The sequence below is a fragment of the Hibiscus syriacus genome, unplaced genomic scaffold, assembly GCF_006381635.1.
Source record: "Hibiscus syriacus cultivar Baekdansim isolate YM2019G1 unplaced genomic scaffold, ASM638163v2 tig00002840_pilon, whole genome shotgun sequence".
NCBI lineage: Eukaryota > Viridiplantae > Streptophyta > Magnoliopsida > Malvales > Malvaceae > Hibiscus > Hibiscus syriacus.
Window position 1 is genome coordinate 7,960,190 of NW_024061947.1, and position 25,322 is coordinate 7,985,511.

Below are 25,322 nucleotides of genomic sequence, written 5' to 3' on the forward strand. Positions count from 1 at the left end.
ATATGATGTCGCAGCCATATATGATGCCGCCATCGCCTTTCCATTACCAGATGCCGCCGCCGTCGCCTTCACCCGGTTTTATGACCCCACCACCGTCACAGATGACCCCTCATGGAGGCTATTATGGGTCTATGTTTGTAGACCCGACTTGGGGTTCATATGCTAGATATTTGGCGGGTTCAGCCTCATCACCCATGGCCGCAGCACAGACACCGCCTCATGTACAGTTTTCACACTCATCGATGTCTGGGTTTTATGACTTTTCCCAGTTTTTGCAGGCCGGTGGGATAGTCAGTCATACACCTCCAGGATCCTTATTCTACGGAGGTGCTTCATCGTCATCAGCTCCTCATGTACTTGCGCAAGACGACGACGACGATGATGACGATGGTGATGATGATGACAACGAGGAGTCAGAACCAGTGATACGAAGAAATCCTCCTCAAGACCGACAGCCACCGCCCTACGGAACACATTCGCGTCGCAGACATCGATAGATTTTGTTTTTTATTATATTTGTATTTACTTTATTTTGTTAAATTGTAATTTTTTTATTATTTCTCATTTAATACTTACTTTATTTTGTTTTTAATGTATTTCAGTTCGTTTTTTTATTACCATTTAATATCAATTATTGTAATTTGGTTATCATTTACCATTTAATACTTATTGTTATTAGTTTGTTAAAATTTAATGATTGTGTTTGTTTTTTTAATCTTCATCGGTGATTATCAAATGACATTAACTTGAAGTAAATGCAAATTAAAGTAGAAGAATTATTATTTGATAATAAAATACATCATTTCCTCATCAATTGTTACTTGATGACAACAGAAGTGGACATGTTTTTCTAGTGTGTCCTGGGTTTCTATAATGCCCACATCTTCTGTCTTGTCTAGATCTTTCTCTAATATCCATATCGCAATGAATTCGATTGGATTTTGGACGACCATGCTCCCTCAATAAACTCGGATTTGGTACAATCGGAAGCCAATCTTGAACCTCATCAAGGTCTTTGTCATTACCTATGGGGGGAAACTCAAATTCGTATACCTTAAAAAATTCAGATAGTAGGTATACGGGATCCACAAAATGGTTATAGTCTTGACGTGTATGCGAGCAAGCTGCTATCACATGAGAGCATGGATACTTCAGAGCTTGAAAAAACCCGCAGTTGCACGTTCTGTCCCTTAGATTTACTCTTAACAACACAGCTTCAATCCCTTGAAGAGGTCGCGGTAACTCTGTGACACGAAACATTTCATGCCTTCTAGAGAAGCTTGTTACAGATATTCCATTTGATGCAGCAATTTTTTTCTGTAGATCTGCAACTAATCTAGGGTGACAGACATGACCGCCTTGCATCCAGGTTTGAGCTTGTCCCCCGAGTTTCGCAAAAAGCGCCCCCAAATGAAAATATGTAGTCTTTACCAAAGTCGCTACAGGTAAGTGACGTGCACCCTTTAAGGTTGAATTGATTGCCTCTGCCAAGTTGGTCGTCATGTGTCCATATCGATATCCACCATCATATGCGTTCGTCCACATTTCTTTATCGATGAGGCTGATGTAAGCATATCCTTCCTCGTTCTTCGCCCGCAACTCTTGAAACATTGATTCAAACGTTCGAGGAAGTAGTTCGTAACCTGATCAAAAAACATATAACTTACTAACTTGCTGTCTTTGCAAAATTAAAACGATCGAAAGATAACAAACTTGCTAAGTTTCACTTACCCATGCGCACAATTAATTGACGCTCATCATTATTCTTGTACCTTCCATGGTAGTTCGCGGCAATATGTCGAAGACAATACCTATGTTGGACAAAGGGTGGTTGCCACATTGGACCCAAAGACTCCATTGCTGCTTTGATCCCAGCTCCGCGTTCTGAAATGACACAGATGTTTTCCCTTGTGATAACATGTGCACGTAAATTTCGGAGGAAAAAAGCCCAAGAAGTTGTATCTTCTCCTTCGACAAGAGCAAAAGCAACTGGAAGAATGTTACGATTGCCATCTTGGACAACTGCCAATAATAAAACTTGCTTGTATTTTCCATACAAGAAAGTCCCGTCGATCTGGACCACAGGCTTGCAGAATTTGACAGCATTAACGCACTGTTGGTAACTCCAAAAAACCCGGTAGAATTGGCATCGATCGCAAAGAACTTGATCATTATGGTATGCATAGGAGGTTTCGAAGTCCACAATTATCACAGGATTCAACGTTCGCACCAGCCTAAACCAACCTGGAAGTTCGTTGCAAGATGCATCTCATTCGCCATGAAGTTTGACAATGGTATTTTGTTTTGCCAACCAAGCTTTTTTATAGGAGACAGTGTACCCATACTGCGATTGTATAGCTGAAATCAACACTGCAACAGCTATATAAAAGCTTGCTTTGACCATGGGCATGATGGCTTGGCATATCACTTCAGAGTCCAAGTTGGGATGATCTTGGTTGACCCCTCCAGCACAACATGTGTGAGGATCGTTGTATACTGTTAGTTCCCATATGTTGTTTTTCATCTTCCTCTTCGATACGCGAACCATCCAATTGCATCCGTTTTCGCGCTGGGCACAATAGCATACATATTTTTCGGTAGTGGAGCGGTCTACTCTGGAGTGAACAGAATTACGAATATTGTAATTTTTTATAGCCATCATCGCTTCTTCTTTGCTTGAAAACTCCACGCCTAAAGATAACTCACCATTATTTATTGATGAGTAATACCCATAGTCACCGAGATGAGGCATATCCGTAAATTCTGGCCCGTACATTGCACCATAATCAGCTTCATACATGTGTGCAGAAGGGTCAGTTTGTGCCACATTTCCTGGAACTTCATCATCATCGGAGTTGAATTGCGGTGATTCTGAGTCAATGAACAGTCCAGTCTCAGCACCATCCGCACCAGGCTCATGAAGCGGTTCTTCTGGTGGAGATGATGGTTCCTCCATGCTCTCCACATTTAGGTCAAAGAACCTACTACTTGCACGCCTTCCCCTTGAACTGGAAGGCATATCGACATTGAGATCGAAAAAGCTCGCAGTCGAATGCCTCCCCCTAGAGCTTGAAGCCATCACGTCAAATGGAAACTGCACAGATGGTTGCATCGATGGCATCTCCATATTAAGGTCAAAGGGATTTACAGATGAATGCCTTCCCCTTGAACTGGACGCGATGTTGCCATACGGATTGTTCGTCGACCTACCTTGGTACATATCGTAAGGAGTTGCGGATGAATGTCTCCCCATTATGGCATTAATCATTACACATTACTGTCATCGGCTGTCAACTTGATCAACTTGTTCAGTCAGCCCATAGTGGGAGCTTAATGATTGACCCCGAACAACACGCACTTAAACAAAATGTGCATACATCTCAATAGCGGCGTCTGAATAATTACTTTGAGCTTCAACCATCATTTCAACATCATCATTATTCGAAAGTTCAAACGCTGTATAAGTTAATGGCAACAATGATGTTGGAAATCTATACTGCAATGACGACACTCTTCTACTACTTCCAACATGAATCTTCCTCGAAATCTTCGTTATAAGCTCCTCAAGAGTTATGTTTCTCTTGAATGATATTTTAACACGCTCATTTGATACGAAAACAACGCCGGTTTCATCTTCTCGAATTTCACCATCATAATAAACAATAGCTGAAAGTCGCGCCATTATTTGAGTTTAAAAGTGCGGCACTATTATATCTGGAAAAAAATGAAACAAACATGATTTAATAAATTATATATGAACAAACATATAACACAATAAAATTTTTACACATCAACGTAAATAAATTAAATAATATAATTTAATATTATTACCTGCACCGCAAAACTATTTCGACATTTGCTCCCGCTTTCCAATTTTACAAACACAAAAATTAATTGAAAATAATTAGTATAATATTTTTTTCAAATAATCATAATAAATAATAAATAAAAAAATTATAACAAAATTACTTTATAACGAAAAATTGCACGAATTTCTAAATAAAATATGAGATGATTGCCAGAATTATTGACTCGTTGACGGAATTGTTGTATTGATTTATAAGTTGAGAGGAGAGATGTGAGAAATTAACCGACGGAGAATGGTATTTATAGCGAGAAAAGTTATACAAAACGCGGTACCTGCCCCGCGCTATATAAAATTATGTCAGGAGTAAAGGTATGTCGCGGTACTTGCCCCGCGCTGTATAAAATTATTAGGAGTAAAGGTATAGCGCGGTACCTGATCCGCGCTATACCCCTACGTGGCGTATAGCGCGCTGCAGGGGCCGCGCTATACCCACGTGGCGCCAACTCACCATATAGCGCGGTGTAGGGGGTGCACTATACCCCACGTAGCACCAAATCATCGTATAGCGCGGTGCAGGGGGCGCGCTTTACTGCTAAGGGTGTTAGATCGGGAAATATAATCTGATCGGTGTTAGATCGGTAATATTACCGGTCATCGGTGATATATCGGGAAAATCGCCGAGCCATGGCGCGTTATGGAATGGGGTCAACGATGACAGACCACTGTAAACAAAGGACCCGATACATTGATATGGTAGTTATGATGTGCGGCAGTTAAAAAATGGCTAAAAACGGTGTGAACTGTTAAATAAGTGATCGGTTAAAATTTAGACAAGTTATGTTATATCATTTAACTGGAAATATTATCAAATAAAATAACAAATTAGATAGCGTTTATATAATGTAATAGGTAGCACTTATATAATAAAATAGATTAATTACTGAAAACATTATTAAGCATAATAACATATTAGGTAGCGTTTATATAATGTAATAGGTAGCGCATATATAATAAAATAGGTTAATTACTGGAAATATTATCAAGCACAATAACATATTAGGTAGCGCTTATATAATGTAATAGGCAGCGCTTATATTGACCTATTCTATTATAAAACTGGTATATTTATACTGGTAACATTACAAATTTACCTATTATATTATAATTATCGGTTTTGATGTTTTTAGGATCGATACAATTTTAAATGTATTAACACTTTATGCGTGCACCTCGTTAGGCATTCATTCTGGAAAAAGTATCGACACAAACTTAAAACATGTTGATATATTATGTAGACCTATTTTCTCATAAAACCAGTATATTTCTACCGGATACATTGTAAATCTACCTAATACATTGTAATTATAAGTTTCGATTTTTTGGGATCGATACTTTTAATAAATGTATCGACACTTTATGTGTGCACCTCGTTGGACATTCATTCTGGAAAAAAGTATCGACACAAACTTAAAATGTGTCGATACATTATGTAGACCTATTTTCTCATAAAACCGATATATTTCTACCGAGTACATTGTAAATTTACCTATTACATTGTAATTATCATTTTCGATGTTTTTGGGAAAGATACTTTTAATAAATGTATCGACACTTTATGTGTGCACCTCGTTTGACATTCATTATGGACAAAATGTATCGACACTTTTTAAATTTGTGTCGATATATTATGTAAACCTATTCTCTAATAAACCGATATATTTATACTAGTTACATTGTAAATTTACCTATTACATTATAATTATCGGTTTCGATGTAACATATGCGTCGATACTTTTAAAAAATGTATAGACACATATGTTTAACTATTCTCTCAATATAATATAATTAATGATATATTATTCTTATTATAATAAATAATAAATATAATTTATAATAATTTTATTTTAATAAAATATGATAATCATAATTTTTTATTTATAAAATTATAGATATAATATTTTAATAATAATATTGACATAAATAATATTAAATAAATTATTCTAATATTTTAAAAATAATATTATTATTTTGTTAATAAATAATATTATTTTATTGTATTTGATGTTTATAATTATATTGTAATTATAATTATTTTTTATCACTTCATTATGATTAATTTTTAAAATTATATTGTAATTATATATAATTTTTTTTTATTTTATTATTTGAAAGCTAATATTGAAATAGAAATGACGTGTTCTTTTTTTCATTAGTTATATTGTGGCAACTTACAAACTAAAAAATTAAAATTAATTTGTATAATTTGTGTTTACTAATTTTATCATTAAAAAGTCTATTTTTATCGGTTTTGTTATTGTTTGGCATAACAAAACCGGTAAACATTATCTAAAACATTATTATCTCTACCTAAAAAATCAATGTTTTTTAACATTTCCGGTAAAATGCCCAACAATAAAAAAAACCGGTAAAAAAATAACAAAACCAGTAGCGCTTTACATGTTTTGTTAAAATAATGATGTTTTCGATAATTTTTACCTGCTTTGTTATTGTTGTATACCGGTTATATTGTAAATTTACCTATTACATTATAATTATAACATATGTGTCGATACTTTTAGAAAATATATCGACACATATATTTAACTATTTTCTCATTATAATATAATTAATGATATATTATTCTTATCATAAAAATAAAAAATATAATTTATAATAATTTTATTTTAATAAAATATAATAATTATAATTTTTTATTTATAAAATTATAAATATAATATTTTAATAATAATATTTACATAAATAATATTAAATAAATTATTCTAATATTTTAAAAATAATATTATTATTTTGTTAATAAATAATATTGTTTTATTGTATTTGATGTTTATAGGGGCTATTACTGTTTTTCTTTTAAATTTCAAAAGTGTCGATACTTATTTAAATGGAATCGATACTTTTAACATATCTGGTAGGTAGTTTAATGTAATAGGTATCGCCTATTTTTTTTACCGTTTACATTATTATACTTGATAATGTTTACAGTAAATAACTGGTTATGTTATCATTGATAATATTTTATGCGTTTACCTAATATATTGTAATAACAAATTAAATAATTAATCTATTTTATTATATAAGCACTACCTATTACGTTATATAAGCGCTACCTAATATGTTATTGTGCTTGATAATATTTCTAGTAATTAACCTATTTTATTATATAAGTTCTACCTATTACATTATATAAGCGGTACCTAATATGTTATTATGTTTGATAATGTTTCCAGTAATTAACATATTTTATTATATAAGTGGTACCTAATATGTTATTGTGCATTATAATGTTTCTAGTAATTAACCTATTTTATTATATAAGCGCTAACTATTACATCATATTTTTACCTGTTATATTGTAAAGTATCGATCCTTTTTATAAAAATGATCGATACTTTCAACATATCAGGTAACATTATGATAAAACCGATAAAATTTACCTAAAAAGGATCGATACTTTCAACATATCAGGTAACATTATGATAAAACCGGTAAAATTTACCTGATATGTTGAAAGTATAGATATTTTTTATAAAAATGTATCGATACTTTGTTAAAAGTTATGTAATTTATGTTTCAAAATTTTTTAATAGTGCTTCATGTTTTCCACTTACATTATTAATTTAATAATTTCATTTACACAAAAAATTATTTGATTGTTTTGATATTTTATAAAATATTATCTAGAATTTAAATTTAACAATTTTAACCAAAGATAATAATAAATATGTAATATCTATATTTATTATTTTTAATTTAATAATAATATATACCGTAACATAAAAATAAATCATTAGACGTGTATAATTACTAAATTAATATCTTAAAACTAACTAAAAAATAACCTTAAATTAATGTTTTCTACAGTGAAATAAGTATGGACACTTATATATATGTATCGATACTTACCGATAACCAAAGTTTACCGGTTACCAAATTTTTTATTAGTTTTTCATGTTTTCTACCTAAAACATTATTAGTCTGTCAACATAATAGGTAGCGCTAAACCAAATTTATTAAATATCTTTTAATATATCTGATAATGTCGTATATTAGTTGTATATTAGTCGCCTTTCCTGAGACAATCCCAGATTGCACCCCCTTTCAAAATGAAAATATGTTCACTACCATTATTCTCATTATAGTGCTATCCAATCACAAAAATCTAATTAACCACGTATATTTACTCGGCGTTTATCCCAAAAAATCACATTTTCCATTTAATATTCTCGATCAGGCATCGTTTAGACTATATTTTTCGATCTAATACTGTTGAAAACATTTTGATATTTCGATATAACAAATTAAGATAAATGAATTTTAAGATTTTCCAAAATATTTTCTAAGTATATTCGATATAATTATTCGAATATCAAAATATTATTCCAAATCTTTCAAATGTCATTTTTAATCCTTACTCAAGTGTAAAATTAAGTTTTAATCTTAAAATAATTTCAAAACAATTGGTATCAGAGTTTGACTCATTTGAAGGTTTAATTGCCTCTTGAGTAGATCCGGGAAGAGTTAAATCAATAAAGATGGCGTCCACTTCCGGTTCATTCTCCATGGAAGAATCCAGACCAATTGACGCGCCTCCTCACTTCAATGGAAAAATTATCATCGTTGGAAGAAGTTCATGATGATATTTATCCAAGCATTTGATATGGAAGCTTGGATGATGATCGAGAAAGAATATTCTTCTCCTACAAAGAAGGCAACGAAGTGGAGTGATCAAGAACGGAAGAAAGCTCAACAAAACACAAAGGTTATGCACATGTTATGTTGTGCAATTGATCCTAATGTATATAAAAGAGTTTCTTCTTGTTCAAGTGCCAAGGAGATGTGGAATAAGCTTGAGGAGATCTATGGAGACAAGGAAGAAGAAGAACCAATAAAGGTGATGTCTCTATTAGCTCTCACATAGCCAAAGGTATCTTCTAACTCAAATAAATTAAATTCAAAATCTTTTAATGAGTTACAAGATGATTATGATGAATTATTTTCGAAGTTTGAGACCATGAACTCCAAATAAAATAAATTAATTTCTAAATTTATTGCTAAAAATTATCTTCTTTTGAAAGCTAAAACAGACTTGGAAAATCAAAATGAAATGTTGAGAAATGAGTTAGAACTTTCAAAAATAAAATCTAAAAACTTTGAAAAAGAAATTGTCAAATTAAACAAACTTCTTCTAAAAACGAAAATGAAATCTTGAAGAAGGATTTAGAGCTTTCAAATCGAAATTTTCTTTTTCAATACTTTCAAATTTCATTTTTGAAAGCTCTAAATCCTTCTTCAAGATTTCATTTTGATTTTCAAAATTCATTTTCGTTTCTAGAAGAAGTTTGTTTAATTTGACAATTTCTTTTTCAAAGTTTTCAGATTTTATTTTTGAAAGTTCTAACTCCTTTAGGGAATCGATACCCCACACGGGTTCTGGTTATTAAACGCCCAGAAAAACCTTTTCTCTCAAAACCCTCTCTTCTATTTTAAACATCGTTCATCCTCTCTTTCTCTCTAAATCTCCACTTTTGCCAAAATCATCAAATACAATTCGAAATTAGATAGTTCTTCAACTTGTGATCCTGCTAACATCACTAAATCCTTGCAAACAACATCAAATTCTCATAAAATCCAAATTTTCAAGATAATATTTCAAAATCCTCTATTTCATTTATTTTTGAACTTAAGACTAGTTTTGATTAGTTCTAAGATGAACATTATATCGGGCATTGGTTATTTGATGATTTTACAACCAATTTCGTCAAAAACACTCAATTTTTCAAAACTATCATTAAATTAAAAAAAAATTGTTGTTTTAATTGATGTTTTTGATTCAATTATGTTGTTTTCATAAAAACTATATGTATTATGTTTTTCAAACATTATTTTCCAAATAGTTTTTCAAAACATTGCCCTTTAGGATTCGGTTTAGAGAACCTTGAAATATTGAGGACTCATTTGAGTTTTGGGTTTGTTTATATTGCATACATGTGTTTAAATTTGCAGGTTACATATTCTATTCCGATTCTTAAACAATGTCAAATCCTAAACGACCTAGGACATTGTCTAGTCGCTCAAGTCAAAATCGACCTCTTATTCCTCCACCCAATCCAAATAACCCAAATATGACCATTCTGAACTCTTGTTTCAACATACCTGGTTGTGGTCAAGATCTATACCATAGGTACCATACTTGTTTTGATTCATACAAAATCCGGGAAGAGCGTATCCCTTCGATCTAAGCTATGGAAGATATGGACTTTCAATATCTTTCTACTCTTAAATCCTAGAAGTTTGATAAACTCTTTAAACTCAAACCTTTGGGTTATCATCTATTAGTCCGCATTTTTCTATTCCAATGTGATATGTGTCCAAAACGAGCGTTGGTCTGAAACTATAGGAATTCGATCCTATCTTTTAGGACAATTCATTTTTATTGACTCCGGTACAATTGCTACCCATTTTGGACTATATAACTCAGGTTTAATGAAAAAGAGACTGTGGCTTCACCCTATAAGTCTAAGGATAGTGAGAGTACCCTAAGAAGTCATCGTGATAGATTCCTTCATTATATGATCTCTTGGTGGTTTAGACCATCCGGAGGTAGTTATTCCTCCCTTAGAAACATAGATATATGGTGGATATACTGTATCCAACATAAAAAGAAGATTAATCTACCACAGATCATCTTTAGTGAGTTTCCATAAACATTGTTCCTTCCAATAATATAAAAACCGGAAGCACCTGCTCTCCGTCCACGAGTCGGGGGACGATGGTGCTGTGTCGGTGAACGTCTCTGTCGGTGAACGTCTCTGTCGGTGAACGTCTCTGTCGACGTCGTGGAAAGGTCTGCCCTCGTGCATCCTCGGGAAGAAGAAACGGTTTCCTGTTACTGTTGAACCACTCATAATAACCGTCAGCAACCATCAAGAGGTAAAGTAAAATGGGCTCTCTACGGGGAAGGTGCCGATGTCGATCCTCCCACAACACGACCCACTCATGATGCCTCACCAACCAATCTGTATCTGTCTTGCCGTGTCTATCTGTGTTATGCAACTTGTCTATATTGCGAAGTGCTTCCGGAATTGGTTGAAAACAACCAAATTGCTGGAGCACACGATCAGTGGAGTGCCACTCGACAGTCGCATAACAGATCAAAGGGATCATCGCCATCCAAACATCTGATAGGCACCTCAACTCAGATGAGATCACCGTCCTCACATCATCAGTAGAATATGTCACTCATTCAAACTAAAACAAATATATATATAATTTTTATCAAAAATAATAATATAATTATATAACTATAATCTAAAATCGATTTTTAAACATTAAAATTCATACCTGTGTTCCAGCCTTCTGATCGATTAACACCCTGATTTTTTCTAAATCATCAGGTAGCTCCTGATGATTTTTCCTATCAGTAGACCACCTATTCAAGGAAAAAAATTATTATATGCTGTATCAAATGATTAATATACGAAATCAGTTTTATAATTACCTCAATAGTAGTGGAAATACGAATGTGTTCTTGACAACGGGACATAAAAAGGGTAATTGATACCATGCCCAAGACTGCAGCAGCAAGAGACATTCGCCGATAGCATTTCTCCTGTAGTCAATGGCTCGACACATCTCCTTATACAAGAAAGCCAAAACTGCCGAGCCCCAACTGAGTGATCCAGCCAGATAAAAGTCGCTAAGATGTCGCAACCACATGCAGTGAACTTGGTTGCGCGATTTGTTCGGCATCATCAACCCTCCTATCAGCTGCAGTATGCATGCTCGTGCATACATTTTAACTTCATCATCAGAGGCGTCCTCGCTCAACTCCCGAAAATTGGCATCTAACCAATTTAACGGTATCCGACCACCGTTAAAATTTTTCGGGACGCGTCCTAGATTTTCCCGGCACAAAGTAGTCCAGGAACCCTGTGCGATCCCTGATATCACATCTCCATCCACCGAAAGCCCCAGGTGTATATCAACATCCTCAAGTGTAATCGTGCACTCTCCTCACGGAAGATGAAATGTGTGGGTCTCCGACCTCCACCGCTCTACTAAGGCAGAAATAAGGTCTGATTCTATCTTACAGTGACCCTGATATCTACTATGTAACCGAATCCAGCGTCTACTAAATACGGCAAGACACGGCTAGATATCACTAACATAAGGTTCCTAATAAAATAATCTAATACACGGTCATTCTCCTAAAATTAAATAATTACAAAAATTAATTCTTAATTTAATAATTATGCATTAAATAAATCACAAAATTATTACTAATAATTTAAATTAAATTAAAACGTTAAAATGTTATCGTATTAGCAAAGTGTCGAGATTTATGATTTTCATCAAAGCAAAGTAGACTGCCTTCCATTGTATATCTGCAAAAAAATTATATAAGTAAAATATTAAATAAATTAAATACTTAAATAAATTAAATACAAAATATTAAAAATAAAATATACCTTAAACAGAGAATATAAGAGTATTTGAGAGAAGTTGAGAGAATTTGGTGTGATGAAAGTGATTGAGGATGGGGTATTTATAGGGAGGGATTGAGGTGTGAAGCGTCGGGGTAGGTGGGTAATTAAACCTAAGCGCCCTTCCTTACGCGTGACAGATTCACAGGTAAGGCGCGGCCTCTGCCCCGTGCTATACCCTACGTGGCCTAAGGTGTGTCCCAGGGGCCGCGCTATACACACGTGTATCCCATGTCAGCATAAGGCGCGCCTCACGGGACGCGCCTTACCCCACGTTGCGTCAAATCAACGTTAAACGCGCTGTAGGAGGTACGCCTTTCTGCAAAGGGTGTTAGATCAGAAAATATAGTCTGAACGGTGCCTGATCGAGAATATTAAATGGAAAAGGTGATTTTATGAGAATAACACCTATTTACTCAAGCATTTAAATTTTATTACGAAGGTAAACTAATAAATAGATTTACATTTATAAGATTTAGTATAAATTTTATTTTTTACACAAATTAAATTTTAAAAAATGCTTTATATGAATTGAATATTAAAAAACTATCATTTAATATATCAACTTCATAAACGTATTTTAATTTTATAAGGTCAAAGAATTATTATATATCTTATTTATTTATTTATTATTTTTAAATATCAATTAAGGACGTAACAATATTTTAATCTCACCTTTAGAGTTAAAAAAATTACTCATTTTCTTTTTCATCTATTAATATTAAATATATATATAATTATCATTCATAAAATGTTCACAATAATAGATTAAATTTTAACTTTAAAAATCATTACAATATACCAAATGATTATTTATACATTAATATCTAGATATTAGGCATAACACAAATATAATATGAATACATTATCTCCAAATCTATGCAATATATAACTTATTAACCTCTCAAAATTGATATAAATACTTTGTATTTATATTGCTCCAATACCACACAACTAAGTGTTGTATTTGTTCAATATATCAAGGGAAATAAAGAAAGATTATGATAAGTGTTGCTCTTAGGGTTACCTATATTATTGATCATTTATGTTTGAGTTTTTGTCCATTTCAAAGAATATAATATATGATCACTTTTATTTTTATTAATTAAGATATGGTCACTTTCGTTTTTATTTAATTAAGATATTGTCACCATGAGTTAATTGTCGTTAACAATTAACAGATTAGGTGACGAGGTAGTTAAATATTTTGGTATAATCATATATTTGGTCCATATTATTTACATATTCTTTCAATTTAATCATACTTTTAATAAATTAAAATAAAATTTAATCCTACTTATTTTAATCATAAACTTTAGGTATGATTTTGAATTTTTTTTGAAAGTTTAAGTATTAAAAAAGACCAAAACTGATAGTTTAAGTACTAAACACATTAAGTTTTTTAACAGTGAGATATTAAAATGAAACAATAACTAAACGTTAAGTATGATTTTTAAAAAATTGAAAGTTTATGTACTAAACGAACCAAAACTGATAGTTTATGCATTAAATGCATAATTTTCCCTTTTGATTTTAGGGGTTAAATCCCTAAACTGAGTTAGGGCATGCTTTATCGAATGAATTTCTGAAAATTCTCTGCTTCCTCAATTTATGCGTTCTGCCTTCTTCAATTTCTTTTTCTTTTTTTTTTCTTTTTTCTTTTAGTCATTATCAGTATTTAACTTAATGAACAACAAAAGAACAGACAGCAGAGAACAAAATTCTGGAATAGAGTACGATACATATCCAATAACATGATAATCGTAAAATGCATTTCCTGGTGTATGGCATGGTCCCTTCAGGGAAACAACTGTGGCAGTTTCATGATCTAACTTCATCAAGAATTAAAGAGAATTTCAGGAAATGTTCTCCTTACATGGTTTATGAGATGCACGATAACCCTGTGCAGCTTTGACACCTATGAATGTAGATCTCGGATGGTTGGACCAGCTGCCTTCTATGGTTCAGATATGTGTATACAAGCTCATTGGTGTACAAAAGAATGCTTCGCAATTCGAAGTATTGATAAATTTCTATCGAGATATTAGGAGGCCTATGTAAGCTATATGATTCAGAGAACTCGTTGCTTGTAGCCATGATTGTGTCTTTCCCCTAGCTCTTTTAACTTCCGGTGACGGAATATCGCTTGGATAGTTCTCTGTTGAACCAAGTGGTAGGAAGGGCATCACCATGTGAAACGAGATAAACAATGAATGCTATATATGCAGCTGTCCATATACAGATCGTTAGTCCAAACAACAGTCCCTTGACTTCGGAAACAAAGAAATCAAACAAAAGATAGCCATTGATTATCATTACGAGCGCAGCCACTGTCCAGGCCATTCTCTGCAAAATAACACAACCTAAACCATCAAATTTAGCTATGTTTTAACTTGATACATGAAGCATTTGTTGGATCTATTAATTCACTCGAGTATCATCAATCACATCAGTCCAAGCAAAAGCAAAAGAACTGCATACACCACAAACAAACTCAAAGTTTCCATTTTCATTTTCCGAAACATGGAAATTGGAAAGATTACTAAGATTTTTTTACGAATTCCGCATGAAGTTGAAAGATTCACTTTGAACCTTTGATTTGAGAGTTCTTTGGAAATCTCTCCAGAACAAATTGCTGTTGTTGTCTCCTACATAAAACTACTAAACTTAGACACACAATTCTCATAATTATGGTACTAAAATGTACTTTGTAGACTAACATCTAAATGGAAAAACCAAAGGATAGCGAGCATGACTTCATAAGGTAAGATGGGATTACCCTCCAACAAATGTCAAGAATACCAGGAAAGCAAGCATACCACAAATCAGCCAGCATTATTGCTTTTCACTGCATAGGGCTAGAGAGTAACAATGATGACAAAATGAGGGGAATGACCCTATAGATCAGTAAATGCATATGCAATATCAGTAAAAGGAAATATATGGGTCCTTTGGTTGCAAGTTTTGCATTACTTGTATCAAAACTTGATAAACTTTTTGGCTCCAGGGTAGAAAACCAATTCAGGTTATTACTGTGTGTTTAAATGACAAACAACTAGGCACAGAAGTGAAGCAAGCTGCTACAGAGATAGCAATAGAAACTTGTGGTAGTTGCCCAAGTTTGTTATCGTGTTCTAATTGCAATCAAAATGTTTTAAACAACAGAAACATTTATACTAAACTTCTGATAAATATAAGATGATTCGGTGTTGATTTCAAACACGGTAACTGCAGATACTCTAGTTATTATAACTAGCAGGGTGAACTAAACTACTGACAATAGACGTTATTGTGAACATAAAGTACAGATGAAACAGAAGATGAGTGACACAGAAAGCTTACCTCAAGAATAGGGCCAATCCTAAAGACCCCCATGACCTGCTCCTTGGAGACCAAGGTAAGAAGTGGTATGAGTGCAAAAGGAATCTGTATTGACTGAAGTACATTAAGCCATTCATTCAAGATATCCAATGAGGCTTCAGATGTATTAAAGACAATAGCTACAATAATAGTTGGCACAATTGCAAAGCTTCGTGTAATCAATGCCCTAGACCACTTCTTCATACGAAGATTGAGAAAACCTCCCATTATAAACTGGCCAGCATACGTCCCAGTTATTGTACTACTTTGTCCAGCTGCTAGCAATCCAATACCCCATATGTATAGAATCGGAAACAGTCCTCCACCATACTTCTCCTCAAGATATTGCCCTGCATTAACTAGTCCTATGCTATCCGCTTGTTTTGTACCATAGAATCCCTTGGCAAAGACTGTTGTCACAAATAAATTGATCATGAAGGTAACCAGAAGAGCAACAGATGATTCAATTGAGTAGTAGTTTAGTGCCTCTTGAACTTGGCCTCTCTTCTTCGGATCAATCTTTCTTGATTGTACCAATGCAGAATGCAAGAAAACGTTATGAGGCATTATAACACAACCCACAACCCCCACAGCCTGCCGAATCGTTTTTGAGCTAAGTTTGGGTACCAAAATGCCTAAAACAATGGAAAACATGAAATGGTACTCAAAAATAAAATATTAACTTCGTACAAAATGATTATTTTATTAAATTGTAAAAAACAAACCTATTAGTAGTTCTTTTCCATTAGGTTTTGTATCACCAAACATTCCAGCAAACGCTACAGCCATAGTTGCAATTAAAACAGCAAAAACAGCTTCTAGTTTCCTGACTCCATAATTCTCCAGGAATAGAAAGATAAAACTGTAAACAGAGAGCGGGTGAAACACTTGTTAGAGGTGAAAAAATAAATAAAGTTAAATAGAATCTGACTTGATAATACGCAGTTAGCTACCAGAAAATCTACAAAGGCTCAAACTTTAAATTCAAACAAATCTAAAATTATACCACCCGATCTAAAGAACATAATATTTGAAACGTGGAAATCAATTAAGAATTCAAGGAAAAGGAAGAAGAAACTCGAAAAAAATAAGGAAATTTACCAATCCGATGCGGTAATTAAGACACCAGCCCATAGCGGTAAAAATCCATTACTCAAAATTTGGATAGCTATAGCACTCCCGATAACTTCTTGAATGTCGGCTCCAATAAGCGCCAGTTCGGCCATGAACCAAAGGACATATCGAGCCCAAGTTGGGTACTCCTCCCGGCAGAGTTCCGCAAGATGCCTGCCAGTAGCCACCCCGAGCCGAGCCGATAACAATTGGATCAGAAGACCCATGACGGTGGCCCACATCAACAACCAAAGCAGAGAGTAACCCGCAATTGCACCAGCCTGTAGATCACCTTCCAAATTCCCCGGATCTAAAAACGCTATACTCATTAAAAAACCCGGTCCCGTAAACAACCATAGCTTCTTCCAAGAAAAGGGAGGGACGTAGTCAACATTTCCCATGGATTCCGGCGGTTCCACGTCGACGATGACGACTTTCTCTCGAGATTCGTATGCGACCTCGTTTTCATCATCGGACGAGGAGGAGGAAGGAGACTGAGATGATAAGAGGCGTTTGGATTCGGATTCCTCCGTCGTGTCTGTGTGTTTGCTCGGTTCTTCTCTCGGTGACTCCTCCTCACGGGTTTGAGAATCCATTGTCGGAGGAGTATTATGTTTGCGTGTCTAGATGCCGTTGATACGGCTCCGTTCAGGTGCGGGAGGATAGTTCTCCCGTCGTGTGTTGTCTATTGTTGAAACTTATGTCGGATTAAATTAATTTCAATTTTCTCGTTATCGTCATTTTGGGAAAAGAACGCCAAATTTGGTATATAAAAAAAATTTTTGGGCTAATTTGAGATAATTACATATAATATTCTTAAACTATGATCTCTATTTTACGGTAGTCCCTAAACTTTAAGACATTCTATTAATTCCTAGACTATCATCTTATTATAAATAAGTTTTTAAACTTTAAAATATTTTATATTAATAAAAAAAATTTTAACTCATATGTCATATAATTATTTATTGTGAATCCTCATGTTAGTACCGTAAATTATCACGTTTGTATTGTAATGATCAACAATAGAAATTATTGATTAAATGATCATATTAAATTATTTTTCTGAGTTTGAGTACCACATTAAATATAAAAGTAGCATGATAATTATACCAAATTTTTTAAAAAATAAAAGTTTGAGGCCCTTAGAACATACCATTAAGTTAAAAAAATCTGACATCCAATAGCAATAATTCTAGCTTCTTGTTCGAAAGGGACAAAGTCAGGATTTCAACTTGAAAGGGAAAATATAACTTATTTTAAAATTTGGGAGGGTAATTTCATAATTATCACATAAATATTTAAATTAAATATATACATTAAAAGGTAAAAAAATAAATTTTTAACTGGGTGAGTTAGGGAGGGCACACCCCCACCCAAGCACTTAGTGGCTCCCTCCCTACTTGTTCGGCTGTAAATCCTGATCTCAGTATCACTTAACCTACTAAACCTAGTTATAACTTTTAAAGACCAAGACAATACGATTTATTATATAGATAAAATACTTATACAAAAGCTGATCAAACTGGTCTGGGTGGTGTAGTTGGTTATCACGCTAGTCTCACACACTAGAGGTCCCCGGTTCGAACCCGGGCTCAGACAAAAAATTTGAATAGTTTTTGGCGCCGCAATTCCATGTTGGAACCACTCATGTCAATCGGTGTAGTTGATCATTAATTAAAATGTAGATCTCACTAAAGAAAGTTGGGAAGCCCATTTCAATTCAACCCTTTTTAACGCTATTTATTTGCTTTCGTTTTTCATTCGATTGAAAAAAACGTCCCCTCCCAAACTTGAAATCCCCAATTTACTCTCCGGTCACTGCCCTCGGTCTCTAAGCAAAAGAAATGGCCGAAACTGAATCCACCACCACGCAAGACTCAACTGCCGCCGTAGAGACGGAGCCTCACCTGACCCAGCCTCAAGAGCAAGTAGAAGACACCGCCGCCAAGCTCAATAACCTTACGCTCCGAATTTGGCCTCTCTCTCAACGAACCCGCGATGCCGTTATCAACCGCCTAGCCGAGACGCTGTCTTCCCAATCTGTACTTTCCAAACGTTACGGCACGATCCCTGAGGACGAGGCTTCCTCCGTGGCCAAGTCGATCGAGGAGGAGGCTTTCTCAGTTGCCGGAGCAGATTTCTCCCCCGACAGTGATGGCATTGAGATCCTTCAGATGTATTCCAAGGAGATCAGCAAGCGTATGCTCGACACTGTCAAATCTCGAGCAGCAACCGCCGCCTCGGATGCGCCGCCAGGTACGGAAGCTCCGAGTGGTGAGCAGATTTCATCGTTGTCCGTTAAGGAAGAGGCTTGAGTTTGAGGATCCTTGTTTCTCTATTTAGGGCTCTTTTTTGGATTTATAATTGGTATTGCTAGGGTTTGTTGTTGTGATCTTTTTGCTAGGCTATGGATATTTCGATATGCTTAGCCTTAATTGCTATAAGACGATAATAATATATTTAAATGTAATACCCCCTCCCGGTTTTTTAGGGTTTTCTGTATTTGTGAAAATGTGCTTGATCTTTATGAGTTGCTTGGTTTTTGTTGATCTATTCATTGCGGCAGTGCAAAATGCAGCATAGAGGGTTCTAGAATTTTCTTCATTAATTATTTTTTTCCTACCAACTCAACACTCAACAACATTCTGTCGTTCCTTAATATCCATAGTGTTCCTCCACGATCTGTTTCAGCAAACGAAGTTGTTAGCTTCACAGGAATTAGGCAATGCTGTTTATAATTGTTCATCTCTTGAAAGCTAAACAATGGAAACCAGAGCTATAAAGTTGAAACTTGAGTCTTGTAATAGTTGATGTGTAGAAAGAGTAAAATGCACGACAGGTTTCTAAATGTTATATTTGGTCTTAAATCTTAATATTTCTATATGTTAGGAAAGATTCTTAGGTACTGAGGTTTCTGCTGTGACTTAGAAACTGTATTCTTATGAACTTGTATGTATAGCATCTCGGTCATCTAAGCAAACAAGTGATATGAATTGAATATAGACACATGTTTATACGAACTGTTATCATGTGCTTGTGTCAAAATAACATAGGGCGTTTTAGAATTTAGACACTTTACATTATGTTTCCTTGAGTGACTTGAATACCCTTTTCGTTTTATGAATGGTGAATCTTTTTTTCTTGCTGCATTTCAATGCTGAGTTGCATCGTACTCCTTTTCGTATTGTTGCTACCAGATATCAAACTGCATTTTTTTGCATTTATTATAGATGTTATCAATGTAACATGTGTAAGATCATGTTGTCATCACAATGCATTCAAGTGGCTGCCGGCGTTTTTGATCTGGTACTTGCAGCTAACATCTTGGCTGAAGGAATATTGTATTACTTTGTTAATGCCATAAAGCCCCAATTTCTCTTCTAATTTCTATAGTTTAGGTGGATGGCAGTCTGAATTGTGCATTTTTTGTAGGTAAATTAGAAAATCAATATTTACATTGTTTAGATCATGCTTCCCTCCTAGGTGGAGTTTTCTTCACATTTGATACAGAACATATTACTATATAAACAGAGATTTAGCAATTGAGAAATCTCATAAGTCCCTGCTCTCGTGAAGTGTATATTTACACTTGTATTCTTTCAGTTTGCATTTGCATATATGAAGTGTTGTAGGAAAGAAGGAAAAGTATGTGATTCCTTTCAACAATGAATATGGGCAAGTCATACACATTTGCTCAGAGTTTCCTTAGCCAAGTGACAATGTACACGCACGGACCTTGCATACACATCTGCTCGAACCTAAAACCTCTAGGAGAAACATGTGCAAGCTACATGCTTGCTTATGAATTGAGCATACTTAATAGATGTCATAATTTTGCTGCAGTGTAATTTAATCTGCATTATGTATAGTGTTGACCACAATCTCAACACCAATAGGACTGACCGTCTCCAATCCGCACAGATCAGACCCATATATATTGAACTCGAGTATGGTTCTTAGAAAATGAAGTGGCATTTAATTTATTATTTTACAGTATATTTACATTTCTAACGAAAATAACAGCCAATTATACTTGGGAAAAGTCGAAGACAACCGTGTTTCTAGTTGCTCGTCTGCTTAGTTTTACAGTTTAGGGTTCAGTTGAAAGACTGTTGTATTGGCAGCCAGAACTGGGCAGAGCGAAAGTGAATCTGTCCGTTGCTTTCGGACATTTTCTTTTTAATCAAGAGATCTCTTAGAAATAATTAAGTGTTCAAATATAAATATAAAAGCAACATTTTCAGACATTTCGACCCTTCTTTTGTTTGTTTTCTACGATCCTTTTGTTAATGTTTTTGGATTTGAGAAACTTGTTGGATATATCTACCAATAAATGTAACACCCTTAACCCGTATATGTCTCGTTATACGAGTTAATGATGTCACATCAACTTGAAAATATTTATTGAACTGAAATTTCCCAAAAAATTTATTTCCTTTGAAAACACTCTTATTTTAACTTTAAAAATATGTTTTAAAGTATATCTCAACTATAATTTATTTCTTTGTCATAGGAAAATAAATTAATGTTCTTAATTAGTAATTTTATTAAACCATGTTTCTTTTCATGAAATCTTTTTAAAAAAACGTAATAACATAATATATTCTTTTCATGCATAAATACGGGTAAAACTAAACTAAGTAAAATAAACTAAAATAGTTCTAGTTTACTATTACAGATTATTTAACATAACTACGATAAATAAAAATTACTGACATAATTATACATGTCATTATAAGTCAAAAGAAACATCATAGATGTCTTACTGATACTTATGATATGTATGCCTTTCCAAAAAGATGCTCCAATAGCTCCTTCCTAATCGTACTTATCCTTATTAGAACCTACACATGAAAATCATCACGCGTTAAGTATAACTTAGTGAGGCAGTAATAATCTAAGGTGAGAAAAATCTAAAAATATCATAAACATAAATAAAATAATACAACTTAAAACATTAAACTTGCAAACCAACTTAACCAAGTCGATTTCTTCACTGAGACCTGAAATTTCGTTTTAAATCATGAACTCATGAAAATTCTAATAAATTATATATGATAAAATAAGCATATCATGCTTTCTGTCAATTGGAAATCATTCACCACTTGCATATTCATTTTCATAGCCCAATGCATATTTATGAGAACATAAGATACGTGAGTAAGGTGCGCACTATGCACAACACAGTGCAAATCGTAACTGATACTGAGATATGATGCACTTCAGTGCCATCATAACTTGAATGAGCACCAACGGTGCTGGACATTGATACACGAATGTACCAAAACTAATATGATAACATTGATACACGAATGTTCCAAAGCTGATAATGGATAAATACTCAACTAATGGCATGCCAAGTGTACCAATAATTCTCATTATACATATAATGGGCTCATGTGTCATAATTAAATCCATAATCAAAATATCATGCTTGGAAAGTTCATACCCTAAATTATTCATAAAACTGATATAAAATATTATAAAAATATTCTTTATAAACTTTATAAATCATACTATAAATCGGAATAAAGTTGACTTATCGCAAGTCGTCTTCGATCAAAATAATTAAATAAATAACTGCACTCACCTTTGCCTCACTATAGATTCCTTTAAACGATATTTCTAATCATGTGCTTTTTCTTTTCCTTTCGAATTGTCCCGATTGCTAGATTTGTCGTGGTCTGACATTACCAAATAATAACACAAAGTGTTCGAACTACATATTAGAATCGTACTAATATAAAATGAGTTTAATATTAGAAAATCTACAAAATAAAAATCGTTATCAAACTAAATCATATTTCTATTATAATTTCCAACTTTTGAAATACTCTTTCAAATCTATGAATATTATTTTCATCTTTAACCCTTCATCTTTTCTAAATTACACAAATAAGCCACAAATTATGAATTCTTTTTTTTAGAATTCACCTCAAGCTTTCCATTTAATTCATAATGGTCCTTCACCATTATGCCCATTGTACATTAAATATAAAAATTCCAGCCCTTTAATAAAATGTTCAAATCAATACCTCAACCTTTCAAACATTACTCTTCATCTTCTAATCCATTTCAACTTAAATTCTAAAATTTCCATATTCAGACAACTTGCACTACCTTTAAAGAATCAATATTATGTATTGATATACACACTGAATTTAATTCCATTTCTTTAGTTGAAAACTAGACTCGAATGGGAATCTATCCATATAAAGAACTCCTTCCAATTCATTATGTACAATTTATGGTGAATTTTCAAAGTTGAACCACAAAATCTATTTTGTGCAGAATTTATTGCCCGTTTTTCTGACCTTTCATCGGTTAAAAATTCATATCGTTTTTTTATACACCTTTACATTGATCCCTGTTTGTTTTAAACAAACCTATATTGATATAAGAACATAATATATAAAAATAACCTCTAAATAATTTTTATAGAATTTCTGATGAATTTTCAAACTCACTGCCATATTTATTTCATATAACTGAATACGGAAATTTTTGTTCATTTTCAAGCATGAATTCAACCTCCTATGATTAAATTCATGCATTTCCAATCATAAAAACATCAAATTGAATCAAAAATATCATCATTCTCATAATCCCTAACATGGCCAAACCTTATTTTTGCATGTACAATTAATTTTAACTATCATACATGCTTTAGAAATAATCACTAACATCAAAAACATAAAAATCCTTCATCAATTCTTCAAGATCACTAAACCTCCTTAAACCTTAATCATGAAATCTCATCACATAATCATATTCACCATGAAATATTGATACCAAATGATAGAGAATTTCATGTAGATTAATTCTCTATCTAATAGCTAAATCCAAAAAATCAAGTAAATTGCTCCAAAAATCAAAATAAAAATATTACCTTGAAGAACTTAGAGTTTTCAGCATCCTGCTGGAGGAGAGAAGAGTTCACTAAAATTCTCAAAAAAAATTCTCCTACTTTAACCTTTAAAAATCAATTAAAAACTAATTTTTTATTCATTTTGGGCCAAAATACTAAATTACCATTAATAAATTTCCGAAATTACCTCCATGCCACTCTTTCATCTCTATTTTATTATTATTAAAATAGCTGTAAAATTCTCATCTCTTAATTTTTTTTGACCCTTCAATTTTCTAAAATTTCATTTTAGTCACTATGTTCTGAAAAATCTGAAAAATTGCACTGTTTTGAGCCAAATTTCTCTGATATGAAATATGAAAATAATATTTCCTACCATTTTATAACATCCTTCAAATTTTTGTAAAATTCTGATTCGATCCGATTTCAATACCGAACTTTACTACTTTATAACTTTCAACACAATTCCCGTACCAAAAATCTGATTCCCACTAAAATCTATGTTTTACTCCAAACTATTCATTTACAGACTAAAATTTATAATTTTAATATATAACTTTTAAAAATTATAAATTTCAGTCCCTACACTTTTAAAAGTTTATACTTTAACCCTAAACTTTCAAAACTTATATTTTAGTCACTGGTCTAAATAGATGAGAAAACTTTTTCTTCATATATTCTTCTCGTTCCCAAGTTGATTTCTCAACTTTATGATTCCGCCAAAGAACTTTTACCAATGGAATCGTCTTATTTCTTAGTTCTTTGACTCCATGTGCTAAAATCTTTACTAGCTCCTTTTTCGTATGATAACTCCGGTTGAATATCAATTTCCTCTGGTGTAATCACATGTGAAGGATCTGATCGATATCTTCGAAGCTTCGATACATGAAATACATTATGGATCTTGTCCATCTCTGGAGGTAACGCCAACTGATAAGCTACTAGTCCAACTCTCTTTACAATCTCGTATGGTCCAATAAATCTTGGACACAATTTTCCTTTTCTTCCAAATCTCAGAATCCTTTTCCAATGTGACACTTTAAGAAATACCTTGTCACCTACTTGATATTCATTTTTTTTTCTTTTTAAATCAGTATAAGATTTATGTCTATCAGCTGCTATCTTGAGATTATCTTGGATTACCTTCACTTTGTCTTCCACCTCCTTAATTAAATCTGGACCAATTACATCTCAATCTTTTTAATTCATACCAATTCAGCGGCGTTCGACATTTTCTTCCATATAATGCTTCAAAATGAGACATTTTGATGCTCGATTGATAACTGTTGTTATAAGCAAATTATGCTAAAGGCAAATACTTTTCCCATGATCCCTTGAAATCAATAACACACATCCTTAGCATGTCTTCAAGTATCTGAATAGTTCACTCAGATTGACCATCTGTTTGAGGATGATAAGCTGTGCTGAACTTTACTCGAGTTCCTAATGCCTCATACAAAGACTTCCAAAATCTCGAAGTGAATCTCGGATCTCTATCTGAAACTATCGAAATGGGTACTCTATGAAGTCGTACAATTTTTCTGACATATAATTCAACATATTTGTTCATAGAATAATCATCTCGAACTGGGATAAAGTGTGATGTCTTTGTCAATCTATCCACTATCACCCAGATCGAATCTTTCTTACTGGATGTCAAAGGTAA

The 25,322-nt window shown here is 33.3% G+C and overlaps 2 protein-coding genes and 1 non-coding gene across 4 annotated transcripts; 2 read left to right on the forward strand and 1 right to left on the reverse strand.

Annotated features, from left to right (window-relative positions):
- Positions 1–14,043: 14,043 nt before the first annotated feature.
- Positions 14,044–17,510, reverse strand: LOC120156414 (metal transporter Nramp2-like). 2 transcript variants are annotated; one of them, XM_039167725.1, is made up of 5 exons: positions 16,774–17,510; positions 16,398–16,534; positions 15,655–16,307; positions 14,435–14,658; positions 14,044–14,398 (listed from the first exon to the last, which is right to left on the reverse strand). In XM_039167725.1, the coding sequence occupies exons 1-5, from the start codon at positions 17,379–17,381 to the stop codon at positions 14,194–14,196; spliced, it is 1,827 nt and encodes a 608-aa protein (XP_039023656.1). In that variant the 5' UTR covers positions 17,382–17,510; the 3' UTR covers positions 14,044–14,193. The 2 variants fall into 2 exon arrangements, with proteins under 2 accessions (XP_039023656.1, XP_039023663.1); XM_039167732.1 differs by lacking the exon at positions 14,044–14,398 and having other exon boundaries at positions 14,434–14,658.
- An 803-nt stretch (positions 17,511–18,313) lies between these two features.
- TRNAV-CAC lies at positions 18,314–18,387 on the forward strand. The gene has a single exon. It is a non-coding gene; the product is annotated as a tRNA-Val (tRNA).
- Positions 18,388–18,557: 170 nt separating this feature from the next.
- LOC120156429 (MFP1 attachment factor 1-like) lies at positions 18,558–19,394 on the forward strand. The gene has a single exon (XM_039167743.1). It carries the CDS (start codon positions 18,633–18,635, stop codon positions 19,101–19,103), a length of 471 nt encoding a protein of 156 aa, XP_039023674.1. The 5' UTR covers positions 18,558–18,632; the 3' UTR covers positions 19,104–19,394.
- The last annotated feature ends 5,928 nt before the right edge of the window (positions 19,395–25,322 follow it).